The sequence below is a fragment of the Oncorhynchus mykiss genome, chromosome 18, assembly GCF_057628025.1.
Source record: "Oncorhynchus mykiss isolate SJ-2025 chromosome 18, ASM5762802v1, whole genome shotgun sequence".
Lineage (NCBI taxonomy): Eukaryota > Metazoa > Chordata > Actinopteri > Salmoniformes > Salmonidae > Oncorhynchus > Oncorhynchus mykiss.
In genome coordinates, this window is record NC_143039.1 from 80,537,331 (window position 1) to 80,556,581 (window position 19,251).

General features: G+C 43.3%; 1 protein-coding gene across 1 annotated transcript in view; it reads left to right on the plus strand.

Annotated features, from left to right (window-relative positions):
- Positions 1 to 624: 624 nt before the first annotated feature.
- necab1 (N-terminal EF-hand calcium binding protein 1) overlaps positions 625 to 19,251 on the plus strand; it is a 75,615-nt gene continuing 56,988 nt past the window's right edge. The window contains exons 1-2 of the mRNA XM_036953643.2: positions 625 to 660; positions 4,455 to 4,591. Coding sequence (XP_036809538.2) covers positions 625 to 660; positions 4,455 to 4,591 — 173 coding nt within the window. The remainder of the gene's footprint in view (positions 661 to 4,454; positions 4,592 to 19,251) is intronic.

Consider the following 19,251-nt stretch of genomic DNA (forward strand, 5'->3'; position numbering starts at 1 on the left):
AGCAGCAGACTATGATCGAAAATGTAAAAAGCTGCACTGAAGTCTAACAAGACGCGAACAATCCACTTTCAAACTTGCGACGTATTTGGATTTAGACAAAACAAATCAAATTTGAACGATATAACTATAAACAAACAAACAATTCACGCAAGTTTGCTCAGAGTCTGGCAGTTGGGTGTCAAGTGAGCTCAGGATCTGGCAGCAGTGCCACGCCTGGGTGTCAGGTGAGCTCAGGATCTGGCAGCACACTAAACACCTGAAGTTCTTGTCAAATTTTTTCATTCCTACAAATAAATAGTCCTGTGTGGCTCTGACCATGGCGCTTCAAATGTCAGGATTGTTAGTTTAATTCCCATACACACTATACATACACGCTATACATACACACTATACATACACACTACACACATATAATATATATATATATAAGTGTCTGCTAAATTGTGTATTTTCCCTGTCTGTCTGTCTGTCTGTCTGTCTGTCTGTCTGTCTGTCTGTCTGTCTGTCTGTCTGTCTGTCTGTCTGTCTGTCTGTCTGTCTGTCTGTCTGTCTGTGTTTAAAGAGTACTTCTCCCAGCACCTTGGTGAATACGAGAAGGTCCTGGCAGCTCTGGAGGACCTCAACATGACAATACTGAAGGCTATGGGCAAGACCAAGAAGGTATGTCAACTCTAGGACTCTACTGGACACCTGACATTTACATCTGGAGAAGTAGTTATGGGCAGACATATACACGCAAAATGTACAATGTGGCCCCAGAGGATGTTCCTAAAGCGGTCCTCGATGGTAAAAAAAAGGGCAATTTTGTTAAAAGACAATACATACAGTATATTTCCTTCCATGCACTACAAACTCCTACGTTAAAAGCCTGTTTTCTCCAATAACAACATATCAAATTACTGCCTCCGGAAAGGACAGAGGAACAGACAGAGGGACACACATGTGTATTGAGGGGAGACAGACTGGTATATTGAGGGGAGGGACAGACAGTTATATTGAGGGGAGGGACAGACAGTTATATTGAGGGGAGGGACAGACAGTTATATTGAGGGGAGACGGACTGGTATATTGAGGGGAGGGACATACAGGTATATTGAGTGGGGCCAGACAGGTGTATTGATGGGATACAGCCAGGTGTATTGATGGGAGACAGACATGTATATTGAGTGGGGCCAGACAGGTATATTGAGCAGGGCTAGACAGGTATATTGAGTGGGGCCAGACAGGTATATTGAGGGGAGGGACACACATGTATATTGAGGGGAGGGACAGACAGGTATATTGAGGGGAGGGACAGACAGGTATATTGAGGGGAGGGACAGACAGGTGTATTGATGGGAGGGACATACTGGTGTTTGCAGAGGAGGGACAGACATGTATATTGAGTTGAGGGACAGACAGTTATATTGAGGGTAGACAGACAGGTGTATTGAGGGGAGGGAAAGACAGGTATATTGAGTTGAGGGACAGAAAGGTATATTGATGGGAGGGACAGACTGGTGTTTTTAGGGGAGGGACAGACTGGTGTTTTTAGGGGAGGGACAGACTGGTGTTTTAGGGGAGGGACAGACAGGTGTATTTAGGGGAGGGACAAACTGGTGTTTTTAGGGGAGGGACAGACAGGTGTTTGATGGGAGGGACAGACATGTGTTTTTAGGGGAGGGACAGACAGGTGTATTGATGGGAGGGACAGACAGGTGTATTGATGGGAGGGACAGACAGGTGTTTTTAGGGGAGGGACAGACAGGTGTATTGATGGGAGGGACAGACAGGTGTATTGATGGGAGGGACAGACAGGTATATTGAGGGGAGACAGACTGGTATATTGAGGGGAGGGACAGACAGTTATATTGAGGGGAGGGACATACAGGTATATTGAGTGGGGCCAGACAGGTGTATTGATGGGATACTGCCAGGTGTATTGATGGGAGACAGACAGGTGTATTGATGGGAGACAGACATGTATATTGAGTGGGGCCAGACAGGTATATTGAGCAGGGCTAGACAGGTATATTGAGGGGAGGGACAGACATGTATATTGAGGGGAGGGACAGACAGGTGTATTGATGGGAGGGACAGACAGGTATGTTAAGGGGAGGGACATACAGGTATATTGAGGGGAGGGACAGACAGGTGTATTGATGGGAGGGACATACAGGTATATTGAGGGGAGGGACAGACAGGTGTATTGATGGGAGGGACATACTGGTGTTTGCAGGGGAGGGACAGACATGTATATTGAGTTGAGGGACAGACAGGTATATTGAGGGTAGACAGACAGGTATATTGAGGGGAGGGACAGACAGGTATATTGAGGGGAGGGACAGACAGGTGTATTGATGGGAGGGACATACTGGTGTTTGCAGAGGAGGGACAGACATGTATATTGAGTTGAGGGACAGACAGGTATATTGAGGGTAGACAGACAGGTGTATTGAGGGGATGGAAAGACAGGTGTATTGAGGAGAGACAGACAGGTATATTGAGTTGAGGGACAGACTGGTGTTTTAGGGGAGGGACAGACAGGTGTATTTAGGGGAGGGACAGACTGGTATATTGAGGGGAGGGCCATACTGGTGTTTGCAGGGGAGGGACAGACATGTATATTGAGTTGAGGCACAGACAGGTATATTGAGGGTAGACAGACAGGTGTATTGAGGGGATGGAAAGACAGGTGTATTGAGGAGAGACAGACAGGTATATTGAGTTGAGGGACAGACTGGTGTTTTAGGGGAGGGACAGACAGGTGTATTTAGGGGAGGGACAGACTGGTATATTGAGGGGAGGGCCATACTGGTGTTTGCAGGGGAGGGACAGACATGTATATTGAGTTGAGGCACAGACAGGTATATTGAGGGTAGACAGACAGGTATATTGAGGGGATTGACAGACAGGTATATTGACGGGAGGGACAGACAGGTATATTGAGGGGAGGACAGACAGGATAGTGTTTAGAGGATAGAGGATAGGGGTTAGAGGATAGTGTTTAGAGGATAGAGGTTTAGAGGATAGGGTTTAGAGGATAGGGGTTAGAGGATAGTGTTTAGAGGATAGAGGATAGGGTTTAGAGGATAGAGGATAGGGTTTAGAGGATAGAGGATAGGGGTTAGAGGATAGAGTTTAGAGGATAGGGGTTAGAGGATAGAGGATAGGGGTTAGAGGATAGAGTTTAGAGGATAGGGGTTAGAGGATAGGGGTTAGAGGATAGGGGTTACAGGATAGGGGTTACAGCATAAGGGTTAGAGGATATGGGATAGGGTTTAGAGGATAGGGGTTAGAGGATAGGGTTTAGAGGGTTAGGGTTTAGAGGATAGGGTTTAGGGGATAGGGTTTAGAGGATAGGGGTTAGAGGATAGTGTTTAGAGGATAGAGGATAGGGTTTAGAGGATAGAGGGTAGGGTTTAGAGGATAGAGTTCAGAGGATAGGGTTTAGAGGATAGGGTTTAGAGGATAGGGGTTAGAGGATAGGGGTTAGAGGATAGGGGTTAGATGATAGAGAATAGGGTTTAGAGCATAGTGTTTAGTGGATAGTGGTTAGAGGATAGGGGTTAGAGGATAGGGGATAGAGGTTAAAGGATAGGGGTTAGAGGATAGGGGTTAGAGGATAGATGATAGGGGTTAGAGGATATGGGTTAGAGGATAGAGGATAGGGGTTTAGAGGATAGGGGTTTAGAGGATAGGGGTTAGAGGATAGGGGTTAGTGGATAGGGGTTAGAGGATAGGGTTTAGAGGATAGTGTTTAGAGGAAAGGGGTTAGAGGATAGAGGATAGGGTTTAGAGGATATGGGATAGGGTTTAGAGGATAGGGTTTAGAGGATAGGGTTTAGAGGATAGGGGTTAGAGGATAGGGTTTAGAGGATAGGGTTTAGAGGATAGGGGTTAGATGATAGGGGTTAGAGGATAGGGTTTAGAGGATAGGGGTTATAGGATATGGGTTAGAGGAGAGGGTTTAGAGGATAGGGGTTAGAGGTTAGGGGTTAGAGGATAGGGGATAGAGGTTAGAGGATAGGGTTTAGAGGATAGGGGTTAGAGGATAGAGGATAGGGGTTAGAGGATAGGGGTTAGAGGATAGAGGATAGGGGTTACAGGATAGGGGTTAGAGGAGAGGGTTTAGAGGATAGGGGTTAGAGGATAGGGGTTAGAGGATAGGGGATAGAGGTTAGAGGATAGGGTTTAGAGGATAGGGGTTAGAGGATAGAGGATAGGGGTTAGAGGATAGGGGTTAGAGGATAGAGGATAGGGGTTACAGGATAGGGGTTAGAGGATAGGGGTTAGAGGATAGAGGATAGGGGTTAGAGGATAGGGGTTAGAGGATAGAGGATAGGGGTTAGAGGATAGGGATTAGAGGATAGGGGATGATATGGGATGTAAGGGTTGGTTCCTCTCTCCGCCAGGACTACCAGGAAGCTCAGTAGGGTCTAGTGGTTGTAAGGGTTGGTTCCTCTCTCCTTCAGGACTATCAGGAAGCCACACACCTGGAGCAGTTTGTGACACGCTTCCTGTTAAAAGAGACCACCAATCAGCTCCACTCGCTGCAGAGCTCCCTGGAATGTGCCATGGAGACCACGGCCGAGCAAACCCGTCAGGAGAGGCAAGTCTTCTCTTCCCTTCTCCTCTCTTCCCCTCTCTTCTCTTCTCCTCTCTTCTCCTCTCCTCTCCTCTCTTCTCCTCTCTTCTCATCTTCTCCTCTCTTCTCTTCTGTTCTGTTCTCCTCTCTCCTCTTCTTTTCTCCTCTCGTCTCCTCTCTTCTCTTCTTCCCTCTTCTCTTCTCCCCTCTTCTCTTCTCCTCTCCTCTCCTATTCTGTTCTCCTGTTCTCTTCTCCTCTCCTCTCTTCTCCTCTCCTCTCTTCACTTCTCCTCTCTTCTCTTCTCTTCTCCTCTCTACTCTTCTCCTCTCTTCTCTCCTCTCTTCTCTTCTCCTCTCCTCTTTTCTCTTCTCTTCTCTTATCTTCTCTTCTCCTCTCTTCTCCTCTCTTATCTTCTCCTCTCTTCTCTTCTCTTCTCCTCTCTTCTCTTCTCTTCTCCTTTCTTCTCCTCTCTTCTCCTCTCTTCTCTCCTGTTCTGTTCTTCTCTCTTCTCCTCTCTTCGCCTCTCTTCTCTTCTCCTCTCTTCTCTTCTCCTCTATTCTCTTCTGTTCTGTTCTCCTCTCTTCTCTTCTCTTCTCTTCTCCTCTCTTCACTTCTCTTCTCTTCTCCTCTCTTTTCCTTTCTTCTCCTCTCTTCTCCTCTCTTCTCTTCTGTTCTGTTCTCCTCTCTTCTCCTCTTTTCTCCTTACCTTCTCCTCTCTTCTCCTTTCTTCTCCTCTCTTCTCCTCTCTTCTCTTCTGTTCTGTTCTCCTCTCTTCTCTTCTCTTCACCTCTCTTCTCTTCTCTTCTCCTCTCTTCTCCTGTCTTCTCCTCTCTTCTCCTCTCCTCTCTTCTCTTCTGTTCTCTTCTCCTCTCTTCTCTTCTCCTTTCTTCTCCTCTCTTCTCCTTTCTTCTCCTCATTTATCTTCTGTTCTGTTCTCCTCTCTTCTAAATCAAATCAAATCAAATTTATTTTTTATAGCCCTTCGTACATCAGCTGATATCTCAAAGTGCTATACAGAAACCCAGCCTAAAACCCCAAACAGCAAGCAATGCAGGTGTAGAAGCACGGTGGCTAGGAAAAACTCCCTAGAAAGGCCAAAACCTAGGAAGAAACCTAGAGAGGAACCAGGCTATGTGGGGTGGCCAGTCCTCTTCTGGCTGTGCCGGGTGGAGATTATAACAGAACATGGCCAAGATGTTCAACTGTTCATAAATGACCAGCATGGTCGAATAATAATAAGGCAGAACAGTTGAAACTGGAGCAGCAGCACAGTCAGGTGGACTGGGGACAGCAAGGAGTCATCATGTCAGGTATTCCTGGGGCATGGTCCTAGGGCTCAGGTCCTCCGAGAGAGAGAAAGAAAGAGAGAATTAGAGAGAGCATATGTGGGATGGCCAGTCCTCTTCTGGCTGTGCCGGGTGGAGATTATAACAGAACATGGCCAAGATTTTCAAATGTTCATAAATGACCAGCATGGTCGAATAATAATAAGGCAGAACAGTTGAAACTGGAGCAGCAGCACGGCCAGGTGGACTGGGGACAGCAAGGAGTCATCATGTCAGGTAGTCCTGGGGCATGGTCCTAGGGCTCAGGTCCTCCGAGAGAGAGAAAAAAAGAGAGAAGGAGAGAATTAGAGAACGCACACTTAGATTCACACAGGACACCGAATAGGACAGGAGAAGTACTCCAGATATAACAAACTGACCCTAGCCCCCCGACACATAAACTACTGCAGCATAAATACTGGAGGCTGAGACAGGAGGGGTCAGGAGACACTGTGGCCCCATCCGAGGACACCCCCGGACAGGGCCAAACAGGAAGGATATAACCCCACCCACTTTGCCAAAGCACAGCCCCCACACCACTAGAGGGATATCTTCAACCACCAACTTACCATCCTGAGACAAGGCTGAGTATAGCCCACAAAGACCTCCGCCACGGCACAACCCAAGGGGGGGCTCCAACCCGGACATGAAGATCACATCAGTGAATCAACCCACTCAGGTGACGCACCCCCTCCAGGGACGGCATGAGAGAGCCCCAGTAAGCCAGTGACTCAGCCCCTGTAATAGGGTTAGAGGCAGAGAATCCCATTGGAAAAAGGGGAACCGGCCAGGCAGAGACAGCAAGGGCGGTTCGTTGCTCCAGAGCCTTTCCGTTCACCCTCCCACTCCTGGGCCAGACTACACTCAATCATATGACCCACTGAAGAGATGAGTCTTCAGTAGAGACTTAAAGGTTGAGACCGAGTTTGCGTCTCTGACATGGGTAGGCAGACCGTTCCATAAAAATGGAGCTCTATAGGAGAAAGCCCTGCCTCCAGCTGTTTGCTTAGAAATTCTAGGGACAATTAGGAGGCCTGCGTCTTGTGACCGTAGTATACGTGTAGGTATGTACGGCAGGACCAAATCAGAGAGATAGGTAGGAGCAAGCCCATGTAATGCTTTGTAGGTTAGCAGTAAAACCTTGAAATCAGCCCTTGCTTTGACAGGAAGCCAGTGTAGAGAGGCTAGCACTGGAGTAATATGATCACATTTTTTGGTTCTAGTCAGGATTCTAGCAGCCGTATTTAGCACTAACTGGAGTTTATTTAGTGCTTTATCCAGGTAGCCGGAAAGTAGAGCATTGCAGTTGTCTAACCTAGAAGTGACAAAAGCATGGATTAATTTTTCTGCATCATTTTTGGACAGAAAGTTTCTGATTTTTGCAATGTTACGTAGATGGAAAAAAGCTGTCCTTGAAATGGTCTTGATATGTTCTTCAAAAGAGAGATCAGGGTCCAGAGTAACGCCGAGGTCCTTCACAGTTTTATTTGAGACGACTGTACAACCATTAAGATTAATTGTCAGATTCAACAGAAGATCTCTTTTTTTCTTGGGACCTAGAACAAGCATCTCTGTTTTGTCCGAGTTTAAAAGAAGAAAGTTTGCAGCCATCCACTTCCTTATGTCTGAAACACATTCTTCTAGCAAGGGCAATTTTGGGGCTTCACCATGTTTCATTGAAATGTACAGCTGTGTGTCATCCGCATAGCAGTGAAAGTTAACATTATGTTTTCGAATAAAATATATAGTGAAAACAATAGTGGTCCTAAAACGGAACCTTGAGGAACACCGAAATGTACAGTTGATTTGTCAGAGGACAAACCATTCACAGAGACAAACTGATATCTTTCCGACAGATAAGATCTAAACCAGGCCAGAACCCTATCTCTTGTCTTCTCCTCTCTTCTCTTCTCCTCTCTTCTCCTTTCTTCTCCTCTCTTCTCTTCTCCTCTTCTCTCCTCTCCTCTCCTCTCCTCTCTTCTCTTCTCCTCTCTTCTCCTCTCTTCTCCTCTCTTCTCTTCTCCTCTCTTCTCTTCTCCTCTCTTCTCCTCACTTCTCTTATCCTCTCTTCTCTTCCCTTCTCCCCCTCTCTTCTCTTCTCCTCTCTTCCCTTCTTCTCTTCTTCTCTCTTCTCTTCCCTTATTCTTTTCTCTTCTCTTCTCCTCTCTTCTCCTCTCCTCTCTTCTCCTCTCTTCTCTTCTCTTCTCTTCTCTTCTTCTCTTCGCCTCCCTTCTTTTCTCTTCTCTCTTCTCCTCTCTTCTCCTCTCTTCTCTTCTCCTCTCTTCTCCTCTCCTATCTTTTCCTCTCTTCTCTTCTCCTCTCTTCTCTTCCCTTCTTCTTTTCTCTTCTCTTCTCCTCTCTTCTCCTCTCCTCTCCTCTCTTCTCCTCTCTTCTCTTCTCTTCTCTTCTCTTCTCTTCTCTTCACTTCTCTTCTCTTCTCTTCTCCTCTCCTCTCCTCTCCTATCCTCTCCCCTCCTCTCCTCTCCTCTCCTCTCTTCTCTTCTCTTCTCTTCTCTTATCTTCTCTTCTCTTCTCCTCTCTTCTCTTCTCTTCTCTTCTCTTCTCCTCTCTTCTCATCTATTCTCCTTTCTTCTCCTCTCCTCTCCTCTCTTCTCTTCTGTTCTGTTCTCCTCTCTTCTCCTCTCTTCTCTTCTCTTCTCTTCTCCTTTCTTCTCCTCTCTTCTCCTCTCTTCTCTTCTGTTCTGTTCACCTCTCTTCTCCTCTCTTCTCTTCTCCTATCTTCTCCTTTCTTCTCCTCTCTTCTCCTTTCTTCTCCTCTCCTCTCCCCTATTTTATTCTCTTCAGTCAGTCAGTCAGTCAGTATGTGATGAGTGATGAGTGCTCTCCATCCAGACAAACCTCTGAGGGGATTTCTGCTTTATGTCTGTGTCTACGCAATTAGTGTGTGTGTGTGTTGTGTTTGTGCTGTGTTTTGGGTGTGTTGTGTGTTTTGTTTGTGTTGTGTTTGTGTGTGTGTGACGTGTTGTGTTTTTTGTGTGTTGTGTGATGTGTGTGTTGTGTTGTGTTTTTTGTGTGTTGTGTGCTGTGTGTGTTGTGTTGTGTTTTGTGTGTGTTCTTGTGATGTGTTTGGTGTGTTGTGTTTGGTGTGTTGTTTTGTATTTTGTTTGTTGTGTGTTGTGTTGTGTTTTGTGTGTGTTCTTGTGTTTTGTGTGTTGTTTTGTGTGTTGTGTTGTGTTTGGTGTGTTGTTTTGTGTTGTGTGTTGTGTTTTGTGTGTTGTGTGTTGTTTTGTGTGTTGTGTTGTGTTGTGTTTTGTGTGTTGTGTGTTGTTTTATGTTGTGTTGCGTGTTGTGTTTTGTGTGTTGTGTGTTGTGTTGTGTGTTGTGTGTTGTTTTGTGTGTTGTGTGTTGTTTTATGTTTTGTGTGTTGTTTTGTGTGTTGTGTTGTGTTGTGTTTTGTGTGTTGTGTGTTGTTTTATGTTGTGTTGCGTGTTGTGTTTTGTGTGTTGTGTGTTGTTTTGTGTGTTGTGTTGTGTTTTGTGTGTTGTGTGTTGTTTTATGTTGTGTTGCGTGTTGTGTTTTGTGTGTTGTGTGTTGTGTTGTGTGTTGTGTGTTGTTTTGTGTGTTGTGTTGTGTTGTGTTTTGTGTGTTGTGTGTTGTTTTATGTTGTGTTGCGTGTTGTGTGTTGTGTGTTGTGTTGTGTGTTGTGTTTTGTGTGTTGTGTGTTGTTTTGTGTGTTGTGTGTTGTTTTGTGTGTTGTGTGTTGTTTTGTGTGCTGTGTTGTGTGTTGTGTTTTGTGTGTTGTGTGTTGTTTTGTGTGTTGTGTGTTGTTTTGTGTGTTGTGTGTTGTGTTGTGTTTTGTGTGTTGTGTTGTGTTGTGTGTTGTGTTTTGTGTGTTGTGTTTTGTGTGTTGTGTGTTGTGTTGTGTGTTGTGTTTTGTGTGTTGTGTGTTGTTTTGTGTGTTGTGTGTTGTTTTGTGTGTTGTGTTGTCTTTTGTGTGTTGTGTTTTGTGTGTTGTGTGTTGTGTTTTGTGTGTTGTGTGTTGTGTTTGGTGTGTTGTGTTATGTGTTGTGTGTTGTGTTGTATTGTGTTGTTTTGTGTGTTGTGTTTTGTGTGTTGTGTTTTGTGTGTTGTGTTGTGTTGTGTGTTGTGTTTTGTGTTGTGTTTTGTGTGTTGTGTTGTGTTGTGTGTGTTGTATTGTGTTGTATTGTGTTGTTTTGTGTGTTGTGTTTTGTGTGTTGTGTTGTATTGTGTTGTGTGTGTTGTATTGTGTTTTGTGTGTTGTGTGTTGTGTGTTGTGTTTGGTGTGTTGTATTGTGTTTTGTGTGTGTTCTTGTGTGGTTCAGTTGGTAGAGCATGGCTCTTGTATTCATGCATGACTGTAAATTGCTCTGGATACAAGCATAATGTGTTATATATTACCTACCCTATGTTGGGTAATGTGTGTCTTAGCAGTCTGATTAGCTGGCTCTGTGTAGCATGCCTCTAGGGTCATTAGTAACAGTGTGACTCACCAGATCTGGTCTGAATGTTGGTTGAATTTAGATCGGAGGTCAGCTCTGTCCGTGCCCTGGGAAGCAGCGGCTTCTTTTAGAACACTCACAACGTTCTGAATCAGAATGGAGAACCCAGGCTGCCACAGCGCTGGTTTTTGTTCTAGCACCTGGGTGATGGCATGTCATGCTTCAGAACTGGGTGAGAATGGAACAGAATTCTCTACTCTACTCTACTCTACTCTACTCTACTCTACTCTACTCTACTCTACTCCTTTCCTCTTCTCCCTTCCTCTCCTCTCCTCCTTTCCTCTTCTCATATCCTTGTCTCCTGTGCTCTCCTCCTCTCCTTCTCTCCACTCCTCCTCTCCTCTTCTCCCCTCGTCCCATCCCCTCCTCTCCTCTCCTCTCCTCTCCTCTCCTCTCCTCTCCTCTCCTCTCCTTTCCTCTTCTCATATCCCTTCCTCCTCCCCCCTCCTCCTCTCAGCTCCTGTCCCAATCACGGACCCTGAGTCCCAATCCCTGAGTCCCAATCCCGAGTCCCAGTCCCAGAGTCCCTGAGTCCCAGTCCCTGAGTCCCAGTCCTTGAGTCCCAGTCCCTGAGTCCCAATCCCTGAATCCCAGTCCCTGAGTCCCAGTCCCTGAGTCCCAGTCCCTGAATCCCAGTCCCTGAATCCCAGTCCCTGAGTCCCAGTCCCTGAGTCCCAGTCCCTGAGTCCCTGAGTCCCAGTCCCTGAATCCCAGTCCCTGAATCCCAGTCCCTGAGTCCCAATCCATGAGTCCCAATCCCTGAGTCCCAGTCCCCGAGTCCCAGTCCCTGAGTCCCAGTCCCTAAATCCCAGTCCCTGATTCTCAGTCCCTAAATCCTAGTCCCTGACTCCCAGTCCCAGTCCAGCAGCCATCTTTAAACACCATTCCAGATATAACAACATTTCTCTTGTTTGGAGAAATTCAGTAGCTGGAATCCCAATTTGCTCCAATAGAGAATTTAGTAGCAAAGCATCGTCTCAGCAGGTAGATGAACTCTGTCACAATCTCTGATGTGTCTAAGGCCCATTTTCTATTCTGTCTGATGTCTCTAGCCAGGTTCACTGTGGAGCTGTGTGTGTGTGTGGGTGCGTGTGTGTGTGTGTGTTTACGTATGTGCGTACGTGTGAACTTGTGCGTGTGTGTGTCTGGCTGCAGGATGAAAGGATGCAGACCACTCAGGTGACCACATTGGGGGGGGGGACCTCTGGAACTCCACCATTCAGACTGGAAACCTCTGGTTATATACACTCTGGTAGTTTGGGAAGAGATCCTTGTTCTTATTTCTCTGTTGAAATGACTAAATCCCTCAGAGACAGGACCAATGCCCTTCCTATGAGACCTGCTAATGTTTTTCCTTTGAAGAGTACCTCATCAGCAGTCAGGAAATGTCCATTTAAAAGCAAATATTCTCACATATATGTGACTCGTTTCAGGGAATTGTTTTACTTTATTTTATTTCACCTTTATTTAACCAGGTATTTATATATATAACCCTTTATTTAACCAGGTATTTATATATATAACCCTTTATTTAACTAGGTATTTATATATATAACCCTAACCCTTTATTTAACCAGGTATTTATATATATAACCCTTTATTTAACCAGGTATTTATATATATAACCCTTTATTTAACCAGGTATTTATATATATAACCCTTTATTTAACCAGGTATTTATATATATAACCCTTTATTTAACCAGGTATTTATATATATAACCCTTTATTTAACCAGGTATTTATATATATAACCCTTTATTTAACCAGGTATTTATATATATAACCCTTTATTTAACCAGGTATTTATATATATAACCCTTTATTTAACCAGGTATTTATATATATAACCCTATATTTAACCAGGTATTTATATATATAACCCTTTATTTAACCAGGTATTTATATATATAACCCTTTATTTAACCAGGTATTTATATATATAACCCTTTATTTAACCAGGTATTTATATATATAACCCTTTATTTAACCAGGTATTTATATATATAACCCTTTATTTAACCAGGTATTTATATATATAACCCTTTATTTAACCAGGTATTTATATATATAACCCTTTATTTAACCAGGTATTTATATATATAACCCTTTATTTAACCAGGTATTTATATATATAACCCTTTATTTAACCAGGTATTTATATATATAACCCTTTATTTAACCAGGTATTTATATATATAACCCTTTATTTAACCAGGTATTTATATATATAACCCTTTATTTAACCAGGTATTTATATATATAACCCTTTATTTAACCAGGTATTTATATATATAACCCTTTATTTAACCAGGTATTTATATATATAACCCTTTATTTAACCAGGTATTTATATATATAACCCTTTATTTAACCAGGTATTTATATATATAACCCTTTATTTAACCAGGTATTTATATATATAACCCTTTATTTAACCAGGTATTTATATATATAACCCTTTATTTAACCAGGTATTTATATATATAACCCTTTATTTAACCAGGTATTTATATATATAACCCTTTATTTAACCAGGTATTTATATATATAACCCTTTATTTAACCAGGTATTTATATATATAACCCTTTATTTAACCAGGTATTTATATATATAACCCTTTATTTAACCAGGTATTTATATATATATAACCCTTTATTTAACCAGGTATTTATATATATATAACCCTTTATTTAACCAGGTATTTATATATATAACCCTTTATTTAACCAGGTATTTATATATATAACCCTTTATTTAACCAGGTATTTATATATATAACCCTTTATTTAACCAGGTATTTATATATATATAACCCTTTATTTAACCAGGTATTTATATATATAACCCTTTATTTAACCAGGTATTTATATATAGAACCCTTTATTTAACCAGGTATTTATATATATAACCCTTTATTTAACCAGGTAGACTAGTTGAGAACAAGTTCTCATTTACAAATGCGACCTGGCCAAGATAAAGCATAGCAGTGCGACACAAACAACAACACAGAGATACACATGGAATAAACAAACATACAGTCAATAATACAGTAGAAAAGTCTATATACAGCGTGTGCAAATGAGGTAAGATAATGGAGGTAATAGATATGCATAGTGGTGACATAATTTTAAAAAAAGGCCATGGTGGCGAAGTAATTACAATATAGCAATTAAACACTGGAATGGTAGATGAGCAGAAGATTAATATGCAAGTAGAGATACTGGGGTGCAAAGAAGCAAGATAAATCAATAAATTCAGTATGGGGATGAGGTAGTTGGATGGGATATTTATAGATGGGCTATGTACAGGTGCAGTGATCTGTGAGCTGCTCTGACAGCTGGTGCTTAAAGCTAGTGAGGGAGATAAGTGTTTCCAGTTTCAGAGATTTTTGTAGTTCGTTCCAGTCATTGGCAGCAGAGAACTGGAAGGAAACACTACCTAAGGAATAATTGGTTTTGGGGGTGACCAGAGAGATATACCTGCTGGAGCGCGTGCTAGAGGTGGGTGTTGCTATTGTGATCAGTGAGCTGAGAAAAGGCGGGGCCTAGCAGAGACTTGTAGATGACTTGGAGCCAGTGGGTTTGGCGACGAATATGAAGCGAGGGCCAGCCAACGAGAGCGTACAGGTCGCAGTGGCGGGTAGTGTATGGGGCTTTGGTGACAAAACGGATGGCACTGTGATAGACTGCATCCAATTTGTTGAGTAGGGTGTTGGAGGTTATTTTGTAAATGACATCACCGTAGTCAAGGATCGGTAGGATAGTCAGTTTTATGAGGGTATGTTTGGCTGCATGAGTGAAGGATGCTTTGTTGCAAAATAGGAAGCCGATTCTAGATTTAATTTTGGATTGGAGATGTTTAATGTGAGTCTGGAAGGAGAGTTTAGTCTAACCAGACACCTAGGTATTTGTAGTTGTCCACATATTCTAAGTCAGAACCGTCCAGAGTAGTGATGTTGGATGGGCGGGCAGGTGCGGGCAGCAATCGGTTTAAGAGCATGCATTTAGTTTTACTTGTGTTTAAGAGCAGTTGGATGCCAAGGAAGGAGAGTTATATGGCATTGAAGCTCGTCTGGAGGTTAGTTAACACAGTGTCCAAAGAAGGGCCAGATGTATACTGAATGGTGTCGCCTGCGTAGAGGTGGATCAAAGAATCACCAGCAGCAAGAGTGACATCATTGTTATATACAGAGAAAAGAGTCGGCTCGAGAATTGAACCATTGTGGTACCCCCATAAAGACTGCCAGAGGTCCGGACAACAGGCCCTCCGATTTGACATACTGACTTCTATCAGAGAAGTAGTTGGTGAACCAGGCAAGGCAATCATTTGAGAAACCAAGGCTGTTGAGTCTGTCAATAAGAATGTTGTGATTGACAGAGTCAAAAGCCTTAGCCAGGTCGATGAATACGGCTGCACAGTAATGTCTCTTATCGATGGCGGTTATGATATCATTTAGGACCTTGAGCGTGGCTGAGGTGCACCCATGAAGGTACTGTGGGATTCGAAATGGTCGGTAATCTGTTTGTTAACTTGGCTTTCCTTACTTAGTAAGGCAGGGTAGGATAGATATAGGTCTGTAGCAGTTTGGGTCTAGAGTGTCTCCCCCTTTGAAGTGGGGGATGACCGCGGCAGCTTTCCAATCTATGGGAATCTCAGACGATACGAAAGAGAGGTTGAACAGGCTGGTATTAGGGTTTGCAACAATTTTGGCAGATCATTTTAGAAAGAGAGTGTCCAGAATGTCTAGCCCGGCTGAATTGTAGGGGTCCAGATCTTGCAGCTTTTCAGAACATCAGCTATCTAGATTTGGGAGAAGGAGAAGTGGGGGAGGTTTGGGCGAGTTGCTGTGGGGAGCGCAGGGCTGTTGACCGGGGTAGGGGTAGCCAGGTGAAAAGCATGGCCAATCGTAGAAAAATGCTTATTGAAATGATCAATTATAGTGGTTTTATCAGTGGTGACAGTGTTACCTAGCCCCAGTGCAGTGGGCAGCTGGGAGGAGGTGCTCTTATTCTCAATGGACTTTACATTGTCCCAGAACTTTTTTTGAGTTTGTGCTACAGGATGCAAATTTCTGTTTGAAAAAGCTAGCCTTAGCTTTCCTAACTGCCTGTGTTGGATTTGTTCCTAACTTCCCTGAAAAGTTGCATATCACGGGGGCTATTCGATGCTAATGCAGAACGCCACAGGATGTTTTTGTGCTGGTCGAGGGCAGTCGGGTCTGGAGTGAACCAAGGACTATATCTGTTCCTGGTTCTACATTTTTTGAACGGGGCATGCCTATTTAAGATGGTGAGGAAAGCACTTTTAAAGAACAACCAGGCATCCTCTACTGACGGGATGAGGTCAATATCTTTCCAGGATACCCGGGCCAGGTCGATTAGAAAGGCCTGCTCGCTGAAGTGTTTTAGGGAGCGTTTGACAGTGATGAAGGGTGGTTGTTTGACCTCAGACCCATTACGGATGCAGGCAATGAGGCAGTGATCGCTGAGATCTTGGTTGAAAACAGCAGAGGTGTATTTGGAGGGCAAGTTGGTTAGGATGATATCTATGAGGGTGCCCGTGTTTACCCATTTGGGAGATTGAGGGCATCAAGCTTAGATTGTAGGATGGCCGGGGTGTTAAGCATGTCACAGTTTAGGTCACCTAGCAGCACGAGCTCTGAGGATAGATGGGGTTCACTACTTCACAGGAGAGCCGTTTAAAAAAAAATCAAAATGCTTTCATAGGCAGAAATGCCTTCTGGAACATGTGATCATGAGGGGAGTAGTTCAAAGACCGGGTACAGCACTGGTTCGAATCCAGGCTGTATCACAACCAGCCGTGATTGGGAATCACATAGGGCGGTGCACAATTGGCCCAGCATCATCTGGTGTAGGCAGTCATTGTGAATAAGAATGTGTTCTTAATGTACTTGGCTAGTTAAATAAAGGTTAAATATATATATGTTTAAATACGAATAAAATTATTAAATTATGATTCTAGTTGGTTTAGACAAAGAGAGCAACCTTCCTGCAACCATGACAGGCTGAGATAATGAGTGGGCTGGACATGCCGAGAGACGAGTTTGGATTGGTCTGCCTTATAGCTTCTGTCTATTTTAGCTGGTCAGTATGTCTAGGTAATCCTGTCTAACGCTCCTTTTAAAAACAATGTATTGTGTAGTAAAACTGCATGACTTTCCACTTCAGTGGAATTTGAGTACGATAGCTATGGAGATGGAGAAAACACCCGTCTGGATTACATCATCAGACTAGAGGGCAACCATGCATGGCATCAGACAGGAGATGCGTCCATCGATGAATGATGTAAGATCGTCTAGCTAGCTATTTTCAGATATTACACATTTCTAATTTTGACCGAAAGTGGTTTAATTTCAAGTTAAAGGGTACTCTTAACTATCTAGATAATGTTAGCTGGCTAGCTAACGTTACGTGTATGATCTTATTATTCGTATCTCAGAGCCATTTGCCTGGTTAGCTATAGCCTAATGTTAGCTAGCTAACATTGAACCTGGTTGGTTAGCTACCTGCAGATTCATGCAGGGTAGTAATGTCATGAGTTGGGATTATGGTTCATTGTTTACCTAGCTAGCTAGCTACATGTTTTAACAAAAGACTCTACTATGCAAGTAAACATTTTGGGTGTGTTTGTAAATTATGTCTGGCCATCTACTCCGATTTCAGGGCACTCTTGTTTAATTACATTTTAGGCTATTTGAGGAGTGAATAGAAACATATTTGGACTTGTTTTAACAAAGTTTAGCGGTAGATTTTCGGATTCCTTCCTCTGCATGTTGAATGAGTGGATTACTCAAATCGATGGCGCCAACTAAACATACTTTTTGGGATATAAAGAAGGATTTTATCTAACAAAACACCATATTTTATAGCTGGGACCCTTTGGATGACAAATCAGAAGAAAGATTTTCAAATCTTGGGGCGGCAGGGTAGCCTAGTGGTTAGAGCGTTGGTTGCAAGTTCAAATCCCCGAGCTGACAAGGTACAAATCTGTCGTTCTGCCCCTGAACAGGCAGTTAACCCACTGTTCCCAGGCCGTCATTGAAAATAAAAATGTGTTAAAGAGATGGGTGGGGCTAAAGCTTAACATGGTTTGAACGATGCTGAATGCCTCTAGACAAAGAAGAGCTCTCCAGTAGTAGTACCAAAACAATCAAAGGCCATTTTTCTCAAAAGTGAGTTTACAAGTTTGTCAACTTTCAAAGCATAATTATTTTCTCATTTTTCCTCAACTGTAGCATATCACTTTGTAGCTTTGAGGCTTTGAGGCCCTACTTTTATGTAAAAAAACACAAAAAAACAATTTCAAATGTTGCTACATAAGAACGAATCGAGCCGGTCAGTCACATATTCACATATACTGTATTCACATATATTCACACATATTTACTTGCGTTCACATAATTAAATGCTGTTTAGTATACATACTGTATATCACATGATGATTGTTTATGCAGCAGCGTCACACAAACAACCAGGGGGTCAAATCAGTGCATCGTATCGTGCTGAACCTAACCTATTGTCATCTGAGGATAATGTTAAGTGACGCAGCCCACGGCTACCTAGCCCCTGTGTCACTGGCACTGAGAGATGTAGCACTCCGCTGGCCACCACAGACCTGGATGGGTTCAAATATACTGAACAAAAAACAGAAATGTAACATGTAAAGTGTTGGTCACATGTTTCATGAGCTGAAATAAAAGATCCCAGAAATGTTCCATGCGCACAAAAAGCTTATTTCTATCAAATGTTTGTTACCATCCATGTTAGTGAGCATTTCTCCTTTGCCAAGATAATCCATCCACCTGGCAGCTGTGGCATATCAAGGAGCTAATTAAACAGCATGATCATTTCACAGGTGCACCTTGTGCTGGGGACAATCAAAAGCCACTCTAAAATGTGAAGCTTTGTCACACAACAGAATGCCACAGACGTCTCAAGTTTTGAGGGAGAGTGCAATTGGCATGCTGACTGCAGGAATGTCCACCAGAGCTGTTGCCAGATAATTGAATCTTCAATTCTCTGCCAGAAGCTGCCTCCAACGTCAGCGGGTTTGCTGATGTCAATGTTGTGAACAGTGTGCCCCATGGTGGTGGTGGTGTTATGGTATGGGCAGGCATAAGGGCAGGCTTTTTATCAAAGTCAATTTGAATGCACAGAGATCCTCTGTGACAAGATCCTGATGCCCATTCATCCGCCGCCATCACTTCATGCACAGCTCCATGTCGCAAGGACCTGTACATAAATCCTGGAAGCTGAAAATGTCCCAGTTCTTCCATGGCCTGTATACTCACCAGACATGTCACCCATTGAGCATGTTTGGGGTGCTCTGGATTGACGTGTACGACAGAGTGTTCCAGTTTCTGCCAATATCCAACGACTTCGCACACTGACTGCTTTACTGATACTTTTTTTTTTTAAAAGGTGTCTGTGACCAACAGATGCATATCTGTATTCAAATTAAATCAAATCACATTGTATTGGTCACGTACACATGTTTAGCAGATGTTATTGCGGGTGTGTAATTGGTCACATGGTCAGCAGATGTTATTGGTCACATACACATGGTCAGCAGATGTTATTGGTCACATACACATGGTCAGCAGATGTTATTGGTCACATACACATGGTTAGCAGATGTTATTGGTCACATACACATGGTCAGCAGATGTTATTGGTCACATACACATGGTCAGCAGATGTTATTGGTCACATGGTCAGCAGATGTTATTGGTCACATACACATGGTTAGTAGATGTTATTGGTCACATACACATGGTCAGCAGATGTTATTGGTCACATACACATGGTCAGCAGATGTTATTGGTCACATGGTCAGCAGATGTTATTGGTCACA